The sequence below is a fragment of the Orcinus orca genome, chromosome 4, assembly GCF_937001465.1.
Source record: "Orcinus orca chromosome 4, mOrcOrc1.1, whole genome shotgun sequence".
In the NCBI taxonomy this organism is placed as follows: domain Eukaryota; kingdom Metazoa; phylum Chordata; class Mammalia; order Artiodactyla; family Delphinidae; genus Orcinus; species Orcinus orca.
In genome coordinates this window covers 139,969,870-139,994,868 of record NC_064562.1, presented here as the reverse complement: position 1 = coordinate 139,994,868, position 24,999 = coordinate 139,969,870, and the positions used below count along the sequence as shown (strand labels likewise).

General features: G+C 37.7%; 1 protein-coding gene and 1 long non-coding RNA gene across 2 annotated transcripts; both read left to right on the top strand.

Annotated features, from left to right (window-relative positions):
- Nucleotides 1–702: 702 nt before the first annotated feature.
- On the top strand, nucleotides 703–1,827 carry LOC101277732 (phosducin-like protein 3). Its single transcript, XM_004265116.3, has 2 exons — nucleotides 703–1,021; nucleotides 1,248–1,827. The coding sequence occupies exons 1-2, from the start codon at nucleotides 703–705 to the stop codon at nucleotides 1,640–1,642; spliced, it is 714 nt and encodes a 237-aa protein (XP_004265164.1). The 3' UTR covers nucleotides 1,643–1,827.
- Nucleotides 1,828–4,912: 3,085 nt separating this feature from the next.
- Nucleotides 4,913–22,445, top strand: LOC125964315 (uncharacterized). The gene is made up of 4 exons (XR_007477228.1): nucleotides 4,913–4,974; nucleotides 17,512–17,584; nucleotides 20,202–20,355; nucleotides 22,425–22,445. It is a non-coding gene; the product is annotated as an uncharacterized LOC125964315 (long non-coding RNA).
- Nucleotides 22,446–24,999: the final 2,554 nt, after the last annotated feature.

Here is a 24,999-nt window from a genome sequence, read left to right as displayed (position 1 = left end):
TTCTTCTTTTAGGCTCACTCTTTATCCTAATTGAGGTTCGTGAAATCTTTTTTTTTTCATTCTTCATTCTTTTAAGTTTCTTCATTTTCAGTTTTCTTTTTCCTACTCCTTATGTGGAGTTTAATCTCATCCTTTTATATTCTGGTATGGCTGAAGCTTAGGCAAAAACAAGCTATTGATATTTTCAGCAAAGCATGTCAGGGGAGTTTACCTTTGAAATGGTCCATTTGCTAGGTGATCTTAGAATCCGGTCGTTGGATTGGTATATTACACTAGGTAGTCCTTCAGGGCCAGTCAGAAGCCTTCTGTGTCACTGCTGTCCACCTACACATCCGGAACCAGACTACTTAGTCACATTCCTTCCTCTGCAAATCGCCTCCTGGAACTACTCTTTGGAAAACTGTTGTCATGTGTAGCCAAACTAAAGCTATTTATAAAGTGAGGTCCACTTCTCTATTTTCATGTAAGTGGAAAACACCTCACACTTCAAAAATCTACGACTTATCCTGCCCAACTTGATTTGCTTGGCTGACTCTTATATTAGATTCAAAAGAGCTATGTCTCTTGGAATAAAAATTCACCAGGGTGTGTACAATAAAAAGATAATTGGGAAGAAGCGGGTCGGCGGCTGCACGCATGCGCGGAGGAAAGCTGAGGGGCAGAGTGGCGGCTGCCGGCTGGGATCGAGCGACTCGTGAGAAAATGCAGGACTCCAACGCAGACACCGAGTGGAAAGACATCTTACGCAAAAGAGGCATCTTGCCCTCCGAGGGAAGTTTGAAAGATCTGGAGAAGGAGGCAGAAGAGCGGGTCCTTCAGCAGTCCATTGTGAAAACGTATGAAGACATGACTTTGGAAGAACTGGAGGATAACGAAGAGGAATTTAGTGAGGGAGATGAACGTGCGATTGAAAAGTACAGGCAGCAGAGACTGGCCGAGTGGAAAGCAACCCAACTGAAGAATAAATTTGGAGAAGTTTTGGAAATCTCAGGAAACGATTATGTTCAAGAAGTTAACAGGGGCTTCCCTGGTGGCACAGTGGTTGAGAGTCTGCCCGCTGATGCAGGGGACACGGGTTCGTGCCCCTGTCCGGGAAGATCCCACATGCCGCGGAGCAGCTGGGCCTGTGAGCCATGGCAGCTGAGCCTGCGCGTCTGGAGCCTGTGCTCCGCAATGGGAGAGACCACAACAGTGAGAGGCCCGCATACCGCAAAAAAAAAAAAAAAAAAAAAAAAAAGTTAACAAAGCTGGTGAGGGCTTGTGGGTCATCCTGCACCTTTACAAACAAGGGATTCCCCTCTGTTCTCTGATAAATCAGCACTTCAGTGGACTTGCCAGGAGGTTTCCTGATGTCAAATTTATCAAAGCCATTTCAACAACCTGCATACCCAGTTATCCTGATAGGAATCTGCCCACGACGTTTGTGTGCCTTGAAGGTGATATCAAGGCTGAATTTATTGGACCTCTGGTGTTTGGTGGCACGAACCTGACAATGGACAAGTTGGAGTGGAAATTGTCTGAGTCTGGAGCAATCAAGACAAGCCTGGAGGAAAACCCTAAGAAACTCATAGAAGATGTGCTGCTTTCCTCTGTGCAATACTCCATCCCCACCAGGAGGGACAGTGATTCCGAGGATGACTAAGGCTGTGGCCCTGGTAACCTGCTGAACTTTCTTGATGTGACACATCGTCTGAATTTTTTTTAAAAGGAAAAAGTAGGAATGTATACTTTGGTTTTAGCTTTTTATAATTATGTTTCAAATCTGATAGATCTCAGAAATAATCATTGCTGGGAATCCTTTTAAATTTCTTGGAACTCTCTTTTTTAAACTAATAGTATTTCTTTAAGAAAAAAAATAAAAGCCAGATATTAGGTAAAAAAAAAAAAAAAGATCATTGATGTGATGCTTATTGGTTTGTAAATCTGCCAGAATGTAAAGAATGAGATGCTTCTTTCATATCCACCATTGTTTCCATCCTTAACAGAAAAGAAAATGCAAATCTACTCACCAGTACCTATAAAGACAGGCAGTTCTGCATTTAATTTTGATTTATTATGTCACACTATATTTTGATATATTTTTCTTTTATGTTTTAATATCATCACCTTATGAAAACACTATAGACATCCTATCCTTGCGTGTTCCTGAAATTCATCCTTTAGTCAACCTCCGACTCTTCAACAATGTTCTCTACAATGAAGTGTTTTGAGGTCAAACATCTTAAAAAGACATAGAAACAAAAGCTTTGACTTTACACCACTAATGGCTTGTTTTCTGACTTTTAAAATGAGGAACTCTTAGTTGAGCTTGAACTTAGATATCTGGTTCTATGATATTTTGAGATATTAGTCTGTGAGATTTTTCCCTCTGTATTTCCCCCTCATTCCCATTACTTCCTCCTTCCTGTAGGTAGTGGTTGTGTAATCTCTAACCTCAGGGAGGCCTGTGGCAGGACAAACAATATAAATATTCTGTACATCTTAAGGGCTTAAATGGATGGCAATTACTGGTTATAAAATAATTATCTTAAAGAATCATGAGCTGGAAATGAATTCTCTCTGATGTATCTTTAGCATTTCCTTAGAGAAGGAGAGAGTGGGGTATGTGGCCCCAAGAACACAGTGGACCTGCTCAGGTTTTTGTCAGCATATGGCTAGATCTTAGAGAGCAGAGGCTTCCTGGGGCATCTAGGTTGGCGAGACAAAAGGAAATTTTGCAAAGCTTTCTAAGGATGGTAGAAATCATCAGAGGGTTGATGGACTTGGAAAGGCCAGGCTGAGAGGTTCACCAGACATCTTGGTGATAATCTGTGTACACCAGACCAACTAACTTGTTTAATAGATACTGTAGTTAACCACAGCTTCCCGACCCCTTGGTGCTGCCTAGAGCATCTCTAAATTTTGTCATAGACCATAAGTTTCCCACTGGCTTATGGGGATGACAACATGAATGTAAATTAAGTTGCTTTATAATACTGTTGATTATTTCTCACGTGCTTGAGTTTGACATGCCTGATTTTGGCTTCTCTTCTTTCCTACACTTAGAGTGTTGACAAAATGTGTACAGTTTTAGACAGGTCAAATGTTATAACAGAGTATTTAGTTTGGGACTCTTCTATGCCAAGTCAAAATATCATGTCTGATATTTATATTCTCTGTATATATGGATAGTATTCTCTTAAGTCACCACTCCCATAAGAATTAGATTAAATCTAAGAAATGCAACATCCTAGAGTGTTAAAGGACATCACTCTCTGGGACATTTTGCAAGTGTGTCCTCTTTTCCCATTAGGTGCTTAGGTATTTTAGTGTTTTTTAGGAGCAAATAGGGAAGTAAGTCACCTTTGCTTCCTTTCCTGAATAACTTCCCTACAATTCTGGCCACAGGAAACCTAGCAATGGAAGCAACTCCCACCACAGGAGCCATCATCTTGGGGCATCTTGGGTCTTTAGAAGAAAGAAAAAGCAGGCATGTTGGCTTCTGGCTTTCAGGATATGTCATCAGGATAACTAAGAAATAGAATTTGTTTTTTAGGAAATCATTTTCATCCATACATTCGCCAAGAGAATCCATGATTTACTTATTATTTTGGATGAACTACCATTTCAATGTATACTTTCCAATATATATATATATATATTTTTTTTTTCTTAAAAGTTGAAATGTGTTTGTGTGTATGTGCACGACATAGCGTTTTCTTTCTGGCTCTTCTCTGTTCTTTTATCTTCAATGCAAATAGAGAAAGCATAAGGGAAAAATAAAGATGATTGAGAGAGACAGAAATTATTGGCTTCTCTTCTTTCCTACGCTTAGGGTGTTGACAAAATGTGTACAGTTTTAGACAGGTCAAATGTTATAACAGAGTATTTGGTTTGGGACTCTTCTATGCCAAGTCAAAATCTGAGCAATTTCTGTTTACCAGTTGACAACTTATGTATGGATCTGGCTACCAATTCAGATGACGCAGTAAAGCCTTACCAAAGAAGGCCCTCTCCCTAACACCATCTTTTTAAGAGCCGTGTTGGCATAAATTAGAGAATGAAGGACTGTTTTGAATTTCTGTTGGATGACATGGAAAATTATCAGAAAGCCCTTGAGGGAGGCTTGGCAGTAGACTTATACTTTAGCCCTATGTTATTGTAGTTATCGACATCAAACTTTTCTGACTACACATATATGCTCATATGTACTCATGTGTGTACACTTGTATCTGGCATAGGAAATCCCTCAAAGAAATATAAAACAATAAGGAGCATAGGACTGAACTGCTACTCAAAAGTGAGAAAAACCTAGAGGAGAAAATGAAATAGAATCTTTCAAAAGGAAGGAGGGCTACAAGTTATGATTGCTAGATTTACCAAATAAAAATACAGGTTTCCCAGTTAAATTTGAATTACAGGTAAGTTCCAAATATTGCATGGAATATACCTATTAAGAAAGTAGTCATTGTTTATCTAAAATTCAAGTTTAACGGAAACATGTATTTTATCTGGAAACCTTAGTACAAGTAGGCATGAGTTTTGGATAATTTCCTCTTTTGGGGGTAGAGGGTAAGTGGCTACCTCTGAGAAGTCAGAGTCAGTGTCCAGAAATTGTGTGACAGTCCCAATAAATTCAAAAAAATCCCATCTTCAGCCTGGGGAGGAGTGTGGGTGAGGCCTAGTAGCATAAGTGTTTCCTGGTGTGAAGGAATTCCTCTAGATTCTCTAAAGAGATAACTAAGTCAGTGGCCTAGAGAGCAGAAAAATAGGAGCTTGCTCTTAGAAATGACCTTTCTAGAAGAGAAAGAGCAATAACGGCAACAACAACCAAAAAGGCAAAGCGTTTTGAGAGTGATAACCGGATGTGAAAGAGTGAAGCAGAAATAGCAGAAAGGCCCAGGCTGGTTGCCACTGAATTCTGTGCTCTCTATTGCAGGTACTTTCCTGGAAAAACGAGGGAGATTTGGATGGAACTGGATTTCCCAAAACGGTGTAAGTAAGAGTGAATGGAAGAGAGTCTGGGTTCATTTTCTTTCTTTTCTTTTTCTTGATTTGATTATTTCGTTTGCATTCATGTATATTTATACCTAATACATATGTGTACTCACACAGTGAAAAGTAGTATAAATTTGGCTTTTAGCTTGGTGATTTAAGAAGGTAGTAACTGTAAGATTAGTGCAAAATGAAGTATGTATTTTAAATGGAGTGTAGGCCAATATTTTGGTCATTTTTAGTCCTCAGTTGCATTTTCTTGTTCTCTTACTCTGGATTCTGTAAACATGTAATCCATAGTAATTAATTTAAATTTTCTTTTGATGTTGATCTTCATAAGCTCTTGGTTTAAATACCAAACACTTCACACACCACAGATTTTTGTTTTAATCCATGAATGTAATCAACATTTCATATTCTCCTTCATATGCTTGCTATTAGTAAGGGTCCAAGTTCTGTTCTCAATTACCAGAGATATGCTAAGTGTATGTATAGAAGAAATTTGCTAATTTGTAACTTAAAAGCCTGGAAAACAATGGGCTTAAATTAATTGGGTATCTGGTATTTTTAAAATTACAAAACAACCAAACATTAACTAGGTTAGGAAAGAACAATTATTGTACTTTATATCATGCACAATTTTATATGAACAGATAATGGCTTACATGAGACTTCTGAGTTAGCCCGCAACTATGTTTATACAGCCATGTATTTAGGTACTGGTTGTAGGTCAATACGTCAAAAGTTAGTTTACTGAATGACCATTCACTGAAATACAGAAGAATTTCTTAGAGTTGTAGTTTTTCCTGTGTCCCTGCTCTTGCCCTTGCCTCTCCATTATATGCAAATGGTTGTTTTCTCTTAAAAACAGTTTGCTGAATTCTCTATTTATGTGGATTTAGGTTTGCTCTTGCCTCTGGCGGCAAATGATTAAGGCAGACATTTAGGTTAAAGTATTAGGTTAAAACTTAGTTTGGGCCTTTGGGACTGAGGAATGCTAAACAGAGAACTAGAAAAGAACATTGGACTGATGAGGAGAAATCTGGCTTTGCCATTAGGCAGCTGTGTGACCTTGAGCAACCAATTTCTCTTCTAAAGGCTTAGATTTCCTAATCTCAACATGTTATCGAGTGTCTCAACTGAGAAGTGGATCTATGGGAAAGAAGGAAGTGGACCTGTATTTTACATACAACTGAACAGAGCTTATGGTCCCCTTTACCTTTGGAAAATTGTATTACTTATATAAACAGTACCTGTTGTGTGTGTCCTGATAGAGAGAGGATCAAGACCATGATCTGCAGATCCCTTCCAGTCTTTTTTGTTTGTTTTTGGCTGCGTTGGGTCTTTTTTGTTGCTGCACGCGGGCTTTCTCTAGCCGCGGTGAGCTGGGGCTACTCTTTGTTGCGGTGCATGGGCTTCTCATTGCAGTGGCTTCTCTTATTGCAGAGCACGGGCTCTAGGCACGCAGGCTCAGTAGTTGTGGCTCGCGGGCTCTAGAGCACAGACTGAGTAGTTGTGGCACACAGGCTTAGTTGCTCCACAGCATGTGGGATCTTTCCGGACCAGGGCTCGAACTTGTGTCTCCTGCATTGGCAGGCAGATTCTTAACCACTGTGCCACCAGGGAAGCCCTCCAGTCTTGATATTCTATAATTTCATGGTCTTCTAGGCACACCAGAACGGCTGTCTTGGTGTGAAGTTTTTGTGTCTATGATTTGAGGGAGTTTCCGCTCAACAGTTTTCTAGGAGATGTACAGTGCATATCTGGATAACGTGCTTCAGCTAAATGGGATATAAAAACAAGATACTTAGAACAGTATTACTAACTGAATAAACTTTTGTGAGTGTACCCTTCATTCATTCATTTATTAGCAAATATTTATTGTGTACCTACTATATTCTTACAGTGAACCTGGAGCTTAGAGTATAAAGGTTTTCACAAAGAGCACAGTCTTTTTGGAAGATAGTCATGCAATCAGGCAAGCGAGTATAGCACAATGTGTTAAGTTCCTTGTAAGTTATATACAAGGAATATTGGACATGCCACATCGCAGAATGCCACCACCCCACAGTCCCTTTATGAGATTCCTTCACCATGGATTACCATGCTGCTGCCCAGTGGACTCGCCACTCTGGCCACAGCTGACTCAATCTGGCCCACACAGCGTACCTGTAAGCTGGACAGTGCTCTGTGGGGGGAGGGTGATAGGAAAGAACACTTCAGTAGAGATCATGATGCCTAACCGCATTGATCCGATCTTCTCTTCCAAATAGTTTGAACTCAACATGTAGAAAAAGTTACACAGTTGTTAATGGGAACAGAAGTTGGAAGACTCTGTGGTATAATAATGACAGGGCATGGACAAAGGGCTTAACATATTCTTACTTCTGATGTAAGTCATACGAGCTGCCTGGGTCCTCAGTGCTGTTCTCTTTTTGAACTGTGCTCCCTCTTCCTGAGGCCTGGCTGGGTGGGTATTCAGGCATTCCCATGGGGCCTCTCTTCCTCGTTTATACTCTTGATTTTACAACAAATATCCATTTGTTTGTAGCCTGAGTGGGTTTCTTTTTTAGCAGTGTGAAGTGCTGAACACAAAGGTATTATGAGATGATGAAAGGGAGAGTCTTGACACTACATCAGGGAGTACATCACAGAGGAGAACACGCTTCACCTGAGACTTGAAGGGCACATAGGGTGGGCCAAGGGGAGGACAGGGGACCAGTTTTGAAGCGCAGGGAGGCAAGAGAGAACAGGCCACGCTTAGGAAACAAGTTGTAGTTTAGCGTGGCTGGTGCCGAGGACCCACGTGTGGGCTAGGGTATGACGATGGACTGTCATATAAGGACCAAATCAGGATGATTTTGCATTTTATACTATAGCTAGGGAGAAGCGACTATGGGCGTTTGCAAATGAGTCCCTTGGGAGCAGTGTGGAGGATTTATTGGATAGGAGTAAATCTGGGGGTTAAAAGAAAAGTTATTTGGTTACTTCAGTGGTATAGATGAGCTGTAAAGGCCTTAACTAGGGCAGAAGCAGTGTGTGTGTGTGTGGGGGGGGTGATAGTTATAAAAGAGATTCTAAAGCAGTAGGAGGAGCAAGAATTGGTAACTGTGTGTGAAGGAACCCTCAGGGATGACTCTCAGGATTTCTGGTCAGGTGATTGGGCAGATGAAGGTGATGGTTCTCGAGGGAGAGAACATGGGAGAGAAACAAATTTGATGGAAGAAGATGAATTCAGTTTCAGTTCTTTTGGATTTGAGGCACAAAAATGTTTGATTGTCTTTTGATTATGAGGTCTAAACTAGTGATGGAAGCAAAGCCAGATGATGTAGAAGCAAACTATTCTAGGTTTCAGATGAATCTGGCATTGCTCTACTTTTTCTTACCTAATTATGGGGCTCTCTCAGCATAAATTTACAGTAGCCAAGAAAGAATCCTTTAACGGATTTCTACTGATTTCGCAGTCCTTTGACTTCAAGATGACTCTGGGAGGCACCTGGTTGGTGCCCACCTGTTTCAAGCTTCATCTACCTAGTGAGTACCACCAGTCACGGCTACACAAGGCAGTGAGCAGTGACTGCAGATGGGAGGAACCAAAACAACAGCAAACAGAAACTTTTCTTCGTTTTTGATTTCTTCTCATTGCTCTTTCACTGACTCTGAAGGTCAGATAATGGCCTTTGTTTTCCATCTTGCCTAGATTCTTTGACTCAGAGAGAAGTCGAGCTGGTTTCTGAAGCAAAGGGGGACTTATATACCTTGCGGGCGTCTACTCTTGTCCTTTCAGTTTCCTCTGTCCCCTCAATAGCTTTTAGATTCCTTTAGTGGTTTTTTTTAACTATACAGTGGTGAAGTTGTTTACCATTAGAAGGAGTTCATTGGGTGAAATTTACCCAGGGCTCACTTAACACTTATGCTGCCTGCATGCATGAACTGCTTCCAGGGTTACTCACTCCTTTAGCTTTGGTAAGGAATCTGTCAGTCAGATGAGTAGCTGCTGACAGCAACTTTTAAAGACTCTTTTCTCTTAACCATAACACATTAAACACTTTTAAAACAGATAAGTAAACATTTTCTTACAGTCTGTTGTACATATTTCCTTGCTGCACACTTCAGTATAATGAAATTCATGTTGTGCAGATAGAATTTTGTTGAAATGCATCAAATTTCATTCTTTACCCTTTTGTCCATATGTATATGTTTCCCACAAAACGTATAGGGCTTCTGAGCTGGTGCATGGCATATAGGGCTAGTGTGATAATAAATTTCCATTTTAAATATTGAAGGTCCTTATTATGATCCACAGCTCAACTTAAGTTTTCCTTGTGAATAATGTGATTTTTCTGTTTGCCTCTATTCTCTTTTGTTTTGCTCATCTTCTCCATTAGCATGAATCTAGCATTTTGAAACCAAGAGAGCCATTAGCAATGGCTTTTTTTACAGGCGTACCCTCACTGGATGCAATACCCAAGAAGCTACGTGGAAATAGGCTTTATGATGATGAATTACTGTTGCAAAAAGAACTCAGAGACACTGATACATATTAAAGAACCACTATTGCCCCCATGGAAACCATTTTATTTAGTTGCTTCTAAAACCTATTCTCTGTACTTCTCTTCCCTTTTATTTCTGAGCTGATTTACATGACAACAGAGTCTTTGGTCCTTGGGAGTACGTCTGCCCTTGCCGCTATTCTCTACTTAGAGTTGTCACCCTCTCTTTGCTGAGAAGACGAGTGACAATGAAGTGAGGAGTAAATGGCTACTGGAGCAGATGAACTCTGAGAAACAAAGATCCCCTTTTCATGCAAATCTCCATAGTAATTTAACATGAAGGAAGAAAGGAAACCAGTGTACAAGGTATCAAGAGAACTGGATGGTATTCAAGGTTGTTTCATGAAGCCTTGACATCTCTTTAGGAGTGTCATCTATCAAAGCATCTCTTTTCCTTTCATATAAAGTGAAAACACATTTCCATTTTGAAGGGAAACAAGGAGGAACAGAAAACTAACTTCAGTCATAGGAGCTGGATGTACACTCACACCACCAGTCCCCTCAATGTCACGTTTGACTTTGTCACTCATTCCTAGTCAATGAGAACTTATCTATGCATGCTGCTCATTGCTCAGGTTTTCTTCTCTGCCTGGGAGGCCTGCTCCTCTTACTTTCTTTTTCTTTTTTTTTTTTTTTTTTTGCGGTACGCGGACCTCTCACTGTCGTGACCTCTCTCGTTGCGGAGCACAGGCTCCGGACGCGCAGGCTCCGGACGCGCAGGCTCAGCGGCCATGGCTCACGGGCCCAGCCGCTCCGCGGCACGTGGGATCTTCCCGGACCGGGGCACGAACCCATGTCCCCTGCGTCGGCAGGCGGACTCTCAACCACTGCGCCACCAGGGAAGCCCTCCTCTTCCTTTCTTACTTCAACTTTTTCTACCTTTCAAAGCTTAGCTCAAGGACTGTTCTTTTATTCTTAGAGCCTTTCCTTCTGGATTGATTATTCTTTCTCCAGAATTCCCATTGCATTTTGAGTTAGTGTCTATCACTTAATTACCAGTTCCTTCCTATGAGGTGGATTTTCTCTCACCAAAATGTATTGAGGAATGTGACCGTGTATTATACTGCATTGCTCTTTATCCATAGCTCTTGACATAATAGCAGATATAGAATATGTCTTTCTTAGATGGATTAGCTGCAATTTAAGAATCATGAACTAAGAAGGGTAAACTTTAACTCACAGCATGTTCCCTTAAAGATAAAGCATGACCTGCTTTTGATTAGTTGACTATTCAGTGATGCCATTGATCACAGGATGGTCAATCAATGTATTTCGGTTAAGATAATTTTTAACTCAGAGGTTTGATACCTACTCAGATTTTTCTTTAGCTGGGATATATTATTGATAATAATAACGTTTATAAGATCAAATACTTAAAGCTCGCCTTGTGTCCAGTAGGAGTCTAAGCATTTTAAGTATGTATACTATTATTTAATCCTCACAATAACCCTATGAAGTAAATAGTATTGTTATCATCACCATTTTATAGAAAAGGAAACTGACTGTTAAGTAACTTGCCTACAGTTACAGAATTTGGGCCTCAGCAAGTTAGCTCTGGAGCCTGAGCTCTTTTTTGTAAAAATTTTTATTGGAGTATAGCTGATTTACAGTGTTGTGTTAGTTTCAGGTGTACAGCAAACTGAATCAGTTATGCATATACATATATTCACTCTTTTTTAGATTCTTTTCCCATATAGACCATTACAGAATATTGAGTAGAATTCCCTGTGCTATACAGTAGGTCCTTATTAGTTATCTATTTTATATTTAGTAGTGTGCATATGTCAATCCCAGTCTCCCAATTTATCCCTCCCTCCTCTCCCCACCGGTAACCATAAATTTGTTTTTTATATCTGTGACTCTATTTCTGGTTTGTAAATAAGTTCATTTGTACCATTTTTTTTTTAGATTTCACATATATACACTGTCATATGATATTTGTCTTTCTCTGTCTGACTTACTTCCCTCAGTATGACAATCTCTAGGTCCATCCATGTTGCTGCAAATGGCATTATTTCATTCTTTTTTATGTGGAACCTGTGCTATTGACCACTATTCTATTCTACCTCATCTACTGCCATTGGGTTTCCCCATACTCTCATCTTTTCTTGTGTACAGTGCCCCTCACGATCCAAACTCAGGGACCAGAGATTCTGAGAAGGTTTCTGACAAGCCTTTTATCTGGGATCTTGATATTCACCATGCAGAACTCAGGGATAGATTCAAATTGGATACCAAGTAAGTAAAATATAGTAGGATATTATAGTTAAAATTTGAACAGAAGGCTGTTGGAAACTTTTCAAAATTAGTATGTATGTGGTTCTAATGAAAACATAAATGAAGGTCAGAAAGTCAGATTATTTGATTAGAATTCCTTTTAATTACCATTTCTTTCAATTAGCTATTTGTTAAATTATGGAATGGCTGAATGAAGCTGAAATTATATAGGTTTTATAAAGTTAAAAGAAGGAATATATAAAACTGCTAGGAAAATATATAAAGGAAACAATCCCTGAACTTATTTCTCTTTATGCTATGGAGAAAATCTTCCTAGTTGAGAAGGAAAAAGCTGTCTGTCCTTCACTCTGATACTTATTTATGGAGCCAAACTTGTGTTCTGGGACTGAATTACTATTGAAGTAGATTGCTCTTTAAACAACTCGAAGGACAAAGAGGTGTTTTTTTTTAAATTTGTGTGTATGTTTGTATGACCCTTTGATAAGGTTATAGGAAACATTTAGTTTCCATTTAGACTTCTAAAACCACTTAGACTATATAGATGTATTTTCTGAAGTAATACATGGTGAAATTAAGGCTTCATATTCCTACTGTTATCCAGAGGGTGGTAGGAATTAGAGGTGAGAGAAAAATTTGACTTTGCATCTAGAGTGTAAAACATGATTGCAGGCGTGTTCCTTGTGGGGGAATTTCAGAGGCTCCTGCCAGTTGTGCACTAGAGAATTAAGCCTAATTAATCATAAATTAACCTGTGTTGGAGCAGGGGGTGAGGTGCTACATCTCAGCAAGTATCATCATCCTCACCAAGTGAGACACCTGATTTTCCCAAATTGAAATAAAGAACAACTAGCACAAGCCTAGAAATTATTTATTCATTTGTCATACACCTCCTGGGAACCTACTGTCTGTCAGGTGCTGTAGTAAGCGCCAGGGATAGAAAAAGAATAAATTGCACTCTCTGCCCTTTACAATCTTATAATCTGTGGCACGGGAGGGAAAGAAGGACAGGATGAGGGGAAATTTGGAAACCAGTCTTACAAATTACAACAAACATAAAAAGAGATAAGTGTAGGTTACTCAAGTATTAAAGAGCAGGAGTAGAGAAAGGTTTAACAGAGCAGGTAGCCTTTCAGATTCGGCACACAAAGAAGATTGCACCCGTCTGAGTAGAAGCATGGAGAGGAACACTTCCGCAGGGAGAACAGGTTGCAGAAAGGCATCAAGATGTGACAAAGCAGGATCTTGTTGGGGAACTGCAAATTGGAAAACACAAGATAAAGAAATGCTGTTTCAATTTCACCTACAGTTCTTATTAATTTAGAATGCTTGGTTTAAAAATGTTGCTTAATTCATCTTTAAAACTGCCCTCTGAGACTGTGTCTTTGGAGTTCAGCATCAGGTTTGGGATGCTATGCATGTTAGGTCTTGGTGAGTGGTTGGCCTGAGCATTTCCAGGGCACATGCCAAGCACAGGGATGCCTGTGTTGTGGATTACAAACAATGCAGGAGAACAGGAGAACGCGTACGACTGCCAGATCAGAGCTGTTGCCTTTTGGGGAGCTGATGTGCTGTTCCCTGAATGCCCATTGTTCTCTTGCATTTCTATGCATTACCTTCCCTGTTCTATCTGCTTCATGTGTCCTTCTCCCTTTTTTTCTACTTGAGAAAGTCTCATTCTTATTTTGAAATTGAAAATTAAAGCCTACTATGTGGAAAAGGTTCTCACTTCACCTGTGCAGCATATTCCATATATACACTTTGCTTGTGCATAGCAGAGAACCGTATATAAAAGCTTCACTTTTTCCTTTTATAGCGTGAACGTGTTTGTCTTGAATTTATTTTAGTCATCTGAATTAGTCACGAGTCAAGACAACATCTGACTTTCAGAAACCACAATCATCGTGGCTTGGTAATGATTACACCATTATGAAGTGTGTGCGTGCACGCATGTGTGTATATAAAGGGAGGGCATAAGAGGGTAGGCTCTCCATCCACAAGTACAAAATAACCCAAAGGAAAAAACATTCTGAAAGTTTAATCTGCAGTGTCGTCCCCTGAAAGCAGCTATATTCCCTCAAACCATCAACCTCTACAGAATGCTCAACAGGATGCTTGATGCCCCTGAGGCGCACAGTCACCGCAGACACATTGTCTGTGGTGGTAAGAGGCAGATAACATGGCCAGAGCCACTGGTTTAATCTTTCAGTTGACATCTGAATATAGGCAGTTGTTTTAAAGTAGTACTTAGCCGCTCCCTCTGGGAATTTATTTCCAAAATTTATGCTAGTCCTTATGCATTTCATTATTTTGCTTATGTAGGCTGTCTTGTTCAACTAAATAAAGCTATGTGGTGATTATCTGCTTTCCTTAGGAGTCCTACATAGACATAGAGAATGATGGTTATGCCTGCAGTCTGCACCAAAGTCAAAGATGTGATATAACACTCTGGGGATATTTATTTGGTTTCTGGAGTTTATTTTGAATTTACAAAAGAATAGAAATTCAGATACATTTGTAGATTATGATGTGCTTACACCTGAGGAGATAGACTCCAGAGATGTATCTACATGTGGCAAATATAGAAAAGACTGATTTGAGAATTTGGTTAGCAGTGACTTCCAACTTTGATCCTATAGTAAAATATATATTGAACTGATCAGTTTATTCCACAGTGTCTGTAATAAGATGAGGTTTCAGCTTTAAGATCCCTCCTCCCCCTGCTGACGTAGAGAGCCAAAATACTCTGTTGGGATTGTTATGCTGTCTCTTCAAAGAGCATGGAACAGAGGATGGGCCTAGAATTACGTGGAAATAGCAAAACTGTGCCTTAATGCTGGTTTTTCCTTAGTAAGAGGAATTACTACATACACAATTAAATGGACTACTCATAAAAATTATGTGCATTTCTTCTTGAATATAAATGTCTTGAACTTTTTTTTGAATCACAATGGTTTTCCACTATAATATATGCCTTTTACTTTTCAATTTCTTACTTATAAAGAGAAGTACTTTGGAAAATAAGAGAGTCAAGGATTTAGTAAATTTCAAACATGCGTTGCTCAGACAGACAGTTTATGGTGAGATTCACATTACAGTGAGCTAGACTGTCCTTGGGCCCCTTGGGGGTTTCCTGCTCACATAATGGACACACCTCAGTGGTGAATTAGATTACTGTGTATGATCTGACTCACCTGTTGAGGGAGACAAATTTGTTGATTCCACTGTGTGGTCTTTGTATTCATATGAAACTGCCAATCTCTCTCTTTTCCACCCAGGTAGGGCCCAGAGCACAGACAAGCTTCCTGCAAGCCGGCTTTGCTGGGATGTTCTTGTGCACCTTTGTTCCTATAAATTTTAAAGTTATTTACTTATAATAAAGAGTCGGTTGTTTTACTTTCAGTCAAGTTCCCTGGGAAGTAGATTCTGAGCTAGAGGTTAGCATACATGAAGTTTATTAGGGAGCACTCTTTAATCAACACCTGGAAAAGGTAAGGGAAGGAAACAGGCTTCAGCAGAGGGAGACGATGGGTTGCAGCACAGTTTCAAAAAGCCTTCATCCACCACCACAAACAGCTCCTGAGATCTGGAATGGCCCTTTAGCGGTGTGTCAAATTGAGGGTTAGAGGCTGGACCTTACTCCCCTCATGTTGCCTGGTCACTGGCTGTGGGCTTCCGCAAGCAGTGGCTTTCTCTTCAGTTCCCAAGGAGAGCTGGTAGCTGAGGGCTGTTTGTGCTGCACTCCCAGGAACTGGGGGAGCAAGTCCTTTAGTCCTGAAGGGGGATCTAAGTGGCACGTTACAGATTCCACTAAACATATTTATAGACATTGTGGTTATTGCCAGTACATTTATTTAGTTAAATATTACTGAAATCCACGTAAGATACATTCAGAAAGAGATAGCTTCTTCTATGGAAAGTAAATTGATTGTGTTTTAAAGACTCAAAAATTAAGGTAAGAATCAAATTACATGCAAAGTGTATAAATATTGCTGTTTTTGTAGGTTACAAATTAACCTTATGAAATGACCGTCTTATAGGTCATAAATGTTAAAATTGACAATTTCATATGGAAAATGCTAATATAAATGGTTGTAAAAAGTCATAGAAATATAGAAGGAGTTTGCAAGCAAGTTACTTTGTGAGAGGCTTTTTTCAGTTTTAACATAAAATGAAACTGAAAATTACTGACTCAGTGGTATAGCTATGGTTTCTTTAAAAAATATGGTATACCAATCAGTGACCTATATTCAGAGGAAATCCTTTGACCCTACATCAAACAACTGGTTAAGGGATATACTCTTAGACATTTCAAGTTAAAATAAAATGTTGGGAAAATGTCGTTTTCGTGGATCACCACCATAACTTATTTTTTGATTAGCCAACAACTATTCATAATCCTGTTGATTAGAGGAGGGTTTCTACAGTGCTGAGAGTCTCATCTCGGGACCACCTTGTAGGATTTTGGAAATAATCTTCCTCCCCTAAAAATGGGGTATCTTTTGCCTAGGGTGATGTTGCCACCTTTACACAGCAGATTCTTTTCAAGTTAAGGCAGTCTGAGAACGAAGGAGGCGTCCTAGTTCTTGAGCTACGCTGCAGCTTCCTAGAATTCTAATCATCAGTCATTGGCTAAGCCTGGTAACTCTTGCCTCCTTTGCCGGCTGCTTTTTTTTTGGTGTCTCTGCCATTTTGTGTTCCTTCCAAGTTGCTGATTGGTGTTCTGTTTCAAAATAGGGATGGTTATAGGATCTGTGAAGCCTAAAACATATACAATTTGGGGATCCTCTCTAAGAAAAGGGGTAGCGAATTAGATAGAAGAGATTATTTATTTAGAATAAAAAAATCACACAAAAAACTAACTTAAGAAAACTTACAAATAGTACAATGATCATAAAATTTGTAATTAGAACATTATGTTTTTATTAATTAGCTGTCTGTTATATCTCTACATCACTGTTGTTTTACAATTTTGCTCACATACATTTTGACCACTTTGTCTAATTAAAATAATTTTGTAATACTTTTCATAGAGGAAAATAGAAGAGTAGTTCAATTTTTCCTCTAGCATGGTTGATAATTTAGAAAAGGCTCTTTTATCTTTACAGCTCATTATTGGTAATCTTTTGTCAGTTTTTTAGGATTGCTGTCAAGCAGAAGAAAACCTTTACCAAGTTTCAGATACAAATTTTCTCAGAGTATACAGAGTATAACAACTTTTTTTGGTGTAGTGTCTAATCTTGAGCTACGCTAAATCCTCTTTGATTTCATAATCTTCAGTAACCAGTTTGTTACTGATGGCATCATTGCAGTTTTACATTATCTGAACTTCAGCATTTTGTATAAAATCAGCAAAAAAATTAAGTAATTTTCTTGTATTTCATTTGATTCATACCTCCTTATTAACTGAAATTATCACTCTGCATGCATTGAAGCAGAGTTTACCTCCTACACTTGGCCCTGTCCCTAGCTTCTTCTTCTTCACTTTTTTTTCTTCTGGAATTTTAGCATACCACTTAGCTGAGGACACATGTAATTATAATAGAAATTTTGAAAAACAAAGAACATGGAAGTAGATTCTAGAAGAAAAGTATTTGATGAAAGTATATCTGTACTGAAATGTAAAGAAGTTTTAAGGACAACATATAATATATATTAGGGAATTATTGAAACTGGAGGAATATATCCTTCTATTCCCTTAAGTCAAATGGTACTACATGGCATTACTGACATACTTATCTGTTAACAGGTTAATGAGAATAAAAGTCTTCTCCCACCTAAACCTGGCTGATCATCGTACATCTGGTTTGAGATTATTTTGTGTGAGTGAACAAAGGAAATTTCTCAGAACACAGTCGGAAACTATTCCACTAAGAATTCCAGACACTGTAACATGATAAATGGATACTTTGTTTATTTTAATTATTGGATGGGATGTTGGATGGCTAAGTTTTTATGTTGTGTAAAGGTTTCTGTTTTATATTTCTTTGGGTTTTGATCTCCATTGGTCTACTTTCCCATTACGGCAGATCTCAGGTTCTTCAGAGTTTAATATCATTCCTGTTATTAATTGCATACTTTTTAGTGCTGTTAGACAATTGAATTATTTAACACAGATGGTCAAAACAATATTCCTACAAGATAATTACATGTAATTTCAAACAGGCAGAGATGGGCCAATATAGGATAGGTTCCGATATGCTGTGTTTCACACATTTTCTCTGGTGTTCCCAGCAATCCAGAAGCTCTACTGAATCTTATTCTTTAGTACATGCTCATTGACCTGTTCAGAAATTGGAGGCCATTCTCTGGAATCCCACTGTAGGAACAGGGAAAATAGGGGAACCTAACAGGTAGGTGAACAAGAATAACATCAGTATGAATAAAAAACTTATTCATATAAAATTACAACTTGCAACTACAATGTGATAACCTCTTTTCTTCTAATGAAACATGAGAAAATATTTGTTTACTTTTTTAAAATATTGCTCTTCAAAGATCGAGTTCTTACATTTGAAAAATAGGTTTTAAATTTGTGTTCTCTACCATTTGAATAATTATGTCAGGCTTCCAAAGAGCCTTCCTTAAAGATCCATACCTGTTCTTAAGAAGCTTATAGGTCTATGACTTTAAAAAATTAGAATCTTGGATTAATCTTTTTATTTGAAAGGTAGGATTCTTTTGTCCTTTCCCCATATTCTAAAAGCAATAGCACTAAATACCAAGCATATGTGTTTATGGTATGCAGGTCTTTTCGATGAGCCCATAAAAACTGAAGTCCCACATTTCCTTGTGAATTGATGATTTATTACCATAGCTCAATAGTTCTTTTCATTGGCATAGGATGTTTTTTTCATGGTGTACTTGATCATGATTAATGAGTCTCACAAAATGCTAGAGGCTCCAAAATCCTAAGTATGTGGCTTATCCTTAACAAGTGTTAATTACTTAAAAAAAAATGAGTCTTAATTTTTAAAACTTTTGTGCAGTCGTGTTCTAGAAAATATTTCTATTAAATGCAGATAAAATTAAAGATAAATTTCTTTATGTCAGTAAATTTAAATGATTTTAAAGTAATAAATATACAGAAAAAAACTCATGTGTATGATATATACGTACAGAAAATTATTTATATGCAACTATCCATTAAATGAAATTATACTCAATAATACATTTTCAAAGTAACTTTAGCCAGTTATACAGATTAGTGTCTTCCAAATAATAAAAAATTTTGGCATATGATTTCATTTTAATTTTTGTAGTCAGAATTGACAGCAATTCTCAGTGGGACTTTTTTGCCTTATTTTCCTGAAACAGACACTGTTCTGATAGGTGTAAAGCCAAGAAGAGATTGAAAAATCTCAAGCGAATTTAAATATTTAAAACAAGGTTTACTTTCTGTATTTCTTTGAGTGTGTTAGTATGGATTTTTCTTCATGGGAATATTTTTGTCTTGAAAATGAGGAAAATATACAGTGCTTAAAAAAAATAGTGCTGTATCCTAAGAAATGTTCCTATGATGCTAATATACAAAATACTTGGCTGCTTTTCACTTACTGACCAGATATATTACATAATAGTATATCACAACTGATTAATTCCATTATACCTTTATAATCGGACTCAAATTAATAACTGATAGTCACCACCACATTATCCTACATATTCTAATACCATCATTGTTTGAGGGTCTGCTACAGTGTACATTTTGTCCAATTGAGAAGAAATGTTTTTTATAAAAATGACAGTTGTATAAAAATAGAATTATACTCGGGAATATTTTTGAAGCTTTATTTTGTTCAATTTGGTTTGTGGTCCATCTGGAAAGAAAGATTTTTCAGGGTTTCCGGGCTTGGTCCTTGGTGATTCTACTGTCTAGCACTAGAAAGCAAATTATCAAATTATGTGATATATTGGACGAAAAACATCAAGCTATTAAAATTAGAAGAAAAGAGAATTGAAACAGATTTGAAAGGATCATGAGAACATGAAGAAAGTATTTTGTAAAAATCCTTAGTGGGACTATTTAAATTCTGGCAGTAATTATTAATAAGACAAGTGAAAGTTGTATTCAAGTGATCATAATTAGTACCTTTTTTTGAGTCCGTTGTTGAATTGGTTATTGTGGAAAAATCAAGGGTGGTATATGTTATTACATCTGCCTTCTAGGAATTTAACTTCCATTTAGTGAGGCAAGAGTAATCCATGTAAAACAGCACAACCCACCTTTTATGGGATATATTGTAAGAATACACTTTATTGGTCAGCTGTTCTCACGGAAACGAACAGATCATATCAGTGCAAAAATAAGTGATTACTTGGATAAATGCATGACGATACAATAGAAAGAATCTTGAATTTGGAATCAAAAGACTAGCTATGTCAGATTCCTTTTATGCCCAAAGTTATATTCTTTCAGCCTACATTTTCTCTCTCCAGTTATCGCTGTAGCAACCAGCTGGGCCAGGTGGACCCTGGTTGAACCTCACCTCTGCTGCATTGAGTATCTGTCACCACGCAGCTTCTCAGCTGCCTCCACGTTGGAGTATGGAAACCCACTCAACTATTCTGGTGGATGTGCAGGCATGAAAGGGTGAGAAACACTTAGATTGATAAGGAATGTGAGCTGGTGGATAAATATTTCGTTCTGTTGTCCCTTGAGTAGCCAATTCTGAGATGCATTGTCCAGACTCCTCAGAGGGTACCCAGTGGGATGAAACCCCAGTTGTTATCATGAGACAGCCTGATAAGGCATCCTTGAACTGGCTTTTCTTTCTTCTCTCTTTCACTATTACAAGTGCCTACTCCTAATTCCTAGTCTATACGTCAATTAGCTGCATACAGACCTTTATCTCAGGCTCTGCTTTTATGAGGAAACACAGATTAAGACAACTTTGAATCAAGAGGCAGCCTTGATTGCTTGGGTTCAGGCTCAAGGTTTGTCAGTGACTAGCTGTATGACCTTAGGCAAATTAAGTCTTTGTGCCCTGGTTTTCACACTTGTAAAACATGGATAAAACTAATACTACATTGTAAGGCTTGTTGTGATGATTAAATATAAGTCCCTTAGCAGCAGCTGACTAATGGTGAGGCTGAAATGATTTCATTCATGCAAAGCATTATAATAATGCCAGGCACATTAGTGACTTAAAACAATGCACACTTGTTATCTTACAGTCTGGAGATCAAGGTGTCCAGAGGGCTGTGTTCCTTCTAGAAGTTCTAGAGGAGAAGCCAGTTCCTTGCTCTTCCAGCTTCCAGAGGCTCCCCACCTCGGGGCCCCTTCCTCCCAACTCTTCTTCTGTTGTCATATCTCCTCTGAATCTGACTTTCCTGCACCCTTCTTACTGGGTTTACTAGGATAATCAAGGATAATCTCCCATCTCAAGATATTTAATCACATTCACAAAATCATTTTTTGCCATGTAAGGTGACATATTTACAGGTTTCAGGGATTAGAATGTGGATATCTTTGGGGAACAATTATTCTGAAACCAAAGTACTCAAGAAACTTGGCTAGAAAAATTCCTCTGAGCCTCAGTTATATCATTTATTGCAATCAAAATGATTATAATCAGAATGACATGATATAGTAAGATTAAACGAGAACAGTCTGTGTTTATTATATAGATTTGTATCATTATAAAATCATACTTTAAAATTGGGCTTTCAATGCTGTCTTTTAATCCTTACACTGATTCATAAGCAGCTTTATTTTACCTGAGTCTGAGCCCTGGTCATTCTAAGAGATATGGAGTTTCCCAAACTCCCATGGTACTCAACACTAATCTTTGCTGTGTTTTAATCTGTTACTTTTCTTTCTCCCTTAGCTGATTGTCAGCTTCTTAAGGTGCTGTGTCCTATTTTTCTGTGAATGTTCTATGTGCCCATGGAACAGAATAATGCCTAGAACAAAGTAATGCTCACTAATTTCTGTTGAATGATGGCATAGCTGACTGATGTATGCATATATAAGAAAAGGCCTAGCACATAGAATATTTAAAGGATAGTTATTCAATCTGATATTGTTTAATCTATAACTGTTGAAAGGTTGAAACTGTTGAAAGTGTTGCTAAACAGCAGGGATACAGAAATCAATATTATATTACAATTGTTTTAAATATGTTGGTGGTAGTATTTTGGATTAATATGCTCAAGAGAGTATTTTAAGAAAAGTATATATATCACAAATTAGCCTTAATTGCTGAGGGCAGAGCGCTTAAACTAAGTACAACCGAGTGTCAGCTTCTCCCACAGAAAGTAAGTACAGAACTGATGATCTCAGAATTCTTTTGAGTGAGGGTTGGAAAAACAAGCCCTTGGAACCCACTTATCTGGTAACATGCAGATGCAAGCAAACATCACTGCTGTACTCTTTATCTCTGCAGCAAAAATATGCAACTGTATAGTCAAATTAGATAGTGCTGTTGGCGGTCTGGAATTTTGCCTTGATCGCCTCAGGTGATATGAGGTTTTGATGTGCCCTGAAACTACATGCCAGAATGCTGGAAGTTTCCAATCTTAATTTTGTAATGAAATTAGGTGTGAATGTGATGACTGATGTAATGTATGCAGTACTATCAGATTTATATTTGCTATTAATATGTTGCTTCTGGGTACAGTAGTGACTTTCCCAATTTTCCCTGTCCCTTGCCCTGTTAGAAGAAAGCCATCCCAACAGCATGATGTCAGGCCAAGGCTCTTTTTCCAGTTGCAGAAATGGCACTTGATGTAGGATACTGCAGTATTTTGTGTGGTATGCAAATTCAAATTCAAGCTTTAAATGTCTTTACATTATAGTGTTCTTCCTCAGTAGAATTGTGTTTATTATTTGGAAAGAGTTTTTGTACAATTATTCAAGATTTTATATGCCCAGATTTGCAGAATAATTGAGGCTTTAAGATATGTTACTTAGGATTTAGGATAGCAAAACCAGTTTCACTAATATTGGTCTTCTGCGAAATTCATAGTTTCCAAAATTTAAAATTTACATGTGGGCCGCTATGATATTCAGAGTTTCCAAAATTTAAAATTTACATATGAGTGGCTGTCATGGTTAATGTTATGTGTCTAATTGACTAGGCTACAGTATCCAGTTGTTTAGTCAAACACCAGTCCAGATGTTGCTTTGAAGGTGTTTATTAAATGTGATTAACATTTACATCAGTAGACTGTATACAAATGAGTATACAGATATGGTAAAAATCGTGAAGAAGTTTGGAAAACACTGGCCTTTGAAATATCTTGAACTTTTTATTTATTTAAAAATTTCTACCTTTCAATTTAATATTTTGACTGAATAACGCATACAGGTTTTAAAATTTTTAAGTGTATATAAAGAAAAACAATATGAGTTGGATATCAAGGAGTTAAATGTAATATCTGGCAATAAGATAACTTGGTAAGATACTACCTTAAAATATTATAAATTTGCAGTATAGCTGTGGTAGAGGAATTAAATATTAGATTATTTTGTTTCAAAGCCATTCTTGTTGATTCTAGATGGAGGGGTAAATACCACACACAGATACACCTATATACACACAGACACACCCATCATTCATTCATTCATTCATTCATTCAGTTGTGTGTATAAATTTAGAGAGAATAGTTTTGTGAGTAATCGGAGTCTATTTTACTCACTTAGGTCCAGTAAGGGAAATATTTTCAAAAGAGGTATTCTTTATTTTTAGATAATGGAGAATAACAGACAAATAAACTAATTCAAGGCAAAGAATTCTTCAGTAGGAAGCTACAGACTTAGATCCCTTACTGCCAGTCAGCAGTGCCTTCCCAAATTGTGTTAGGAATTAAAGTAGAGTGCTTATGGATGTGTTAGAAAAATGTGGATGTGTTAAGAAAAATAATATAGTGTAACAGTTATGTGAGTGAATTTTGGAGCTAGGTTTGGATTCTGTATCTGTTACTTGACTCTATGACTATGGCAAGCTTATTTAACCTCCTCATCTATAAAATAGGGAGAAGTAACAGTAAGCAATTCTTAGAGGATCCTGAGGACTAAAGGAGCTGCTAGAATAGTGGCGAGCACATAGTAAGTGCTCAATAAAATAAAAAATAACGATTCTCCAGTCCTTTCATCTTCATACAGTTTTTAATACAAAATCAAAATTTTTAAAAAGGCTAGGAAGAGGTTATTTTTATTTTGTCTTAATATTTTAAAAATGTGTGGTTAAAGCCAGTAGTCCCCACATACTTTATGAAAGTCGTCATTGTGCTATGTTGACTAGAATGAGAAATGGAAATGTCACTAGCGTGTTGCATAAATCTGTCTCCATTAGCCCTTAAATCTGATTTTTCGTGAACTGTTGAAATTTCTTAATTTCAATTTTGAGACCCTAATACATGTTATTGTTTTAAGTGCTTATGAAATGCAAAGTGTACACAGCTGCCACAAGGAAGACTGAAGTAAAAATGAAGGAGATTGACTACAGTTTTCAGAATGCATTAGACCTCAGAGACACTAAAAATAAATCAGATGTGGAAAAATAGTCTGGGTGTTAATAAATACATTCTTTGGTATACTCAGCACACATATTCTGAACCTTCATTCATCCTTTCCTACTGTTGTCATAAACCCACGAACGGTATAGCTCTGCCATAAAGCCCTTTCTTGTAACATATTGGAGTCCGTGCAGCCTTTGAATGCATGTTCCACTTGATTCATTTTTATGGGAATTGCTGCATGCAAATAAGGATGAATAATGCATGTTCTGTTTTCATTTCTTGCTAGGGACCAGAATATCTTAATGTTATTACATCTTAATGTTATTACTTCACACTTTAAATATATTTTTTGCATTGTGATGTCCAGTTATTGGTCAGACCATTTCACTTCATCCTTCTTCTTGACCATCTCTTGAATGGACCTAGTGTTTGTACCAGAATATCTTTCTTTGGCTGGATCATCTATGAATATATAATTCCTCATATAGGGCTTCCTGCCATCTGTTTCGCATTTTATTTCCCATGTATGCTTTCTTGTTTCATCATCTGTATTAGTTTGGAACTAATTCTTGAGTAAGAAGTAATGTTCTTTCCTGAATCTGTTCTGAATTGCCAGGGGTTTGGGTATTTGAAAAACGTCGTATGCAAAAAACAGTGAGCATTATGGGTATTAGTGAAAAGTATACTACTTTGAATATTTTATGTTGAATTATCTTTCAGATTTGGGTACAACTCAGGTGGTGTTTACTAACCTGATCTAATTTGGAAATCA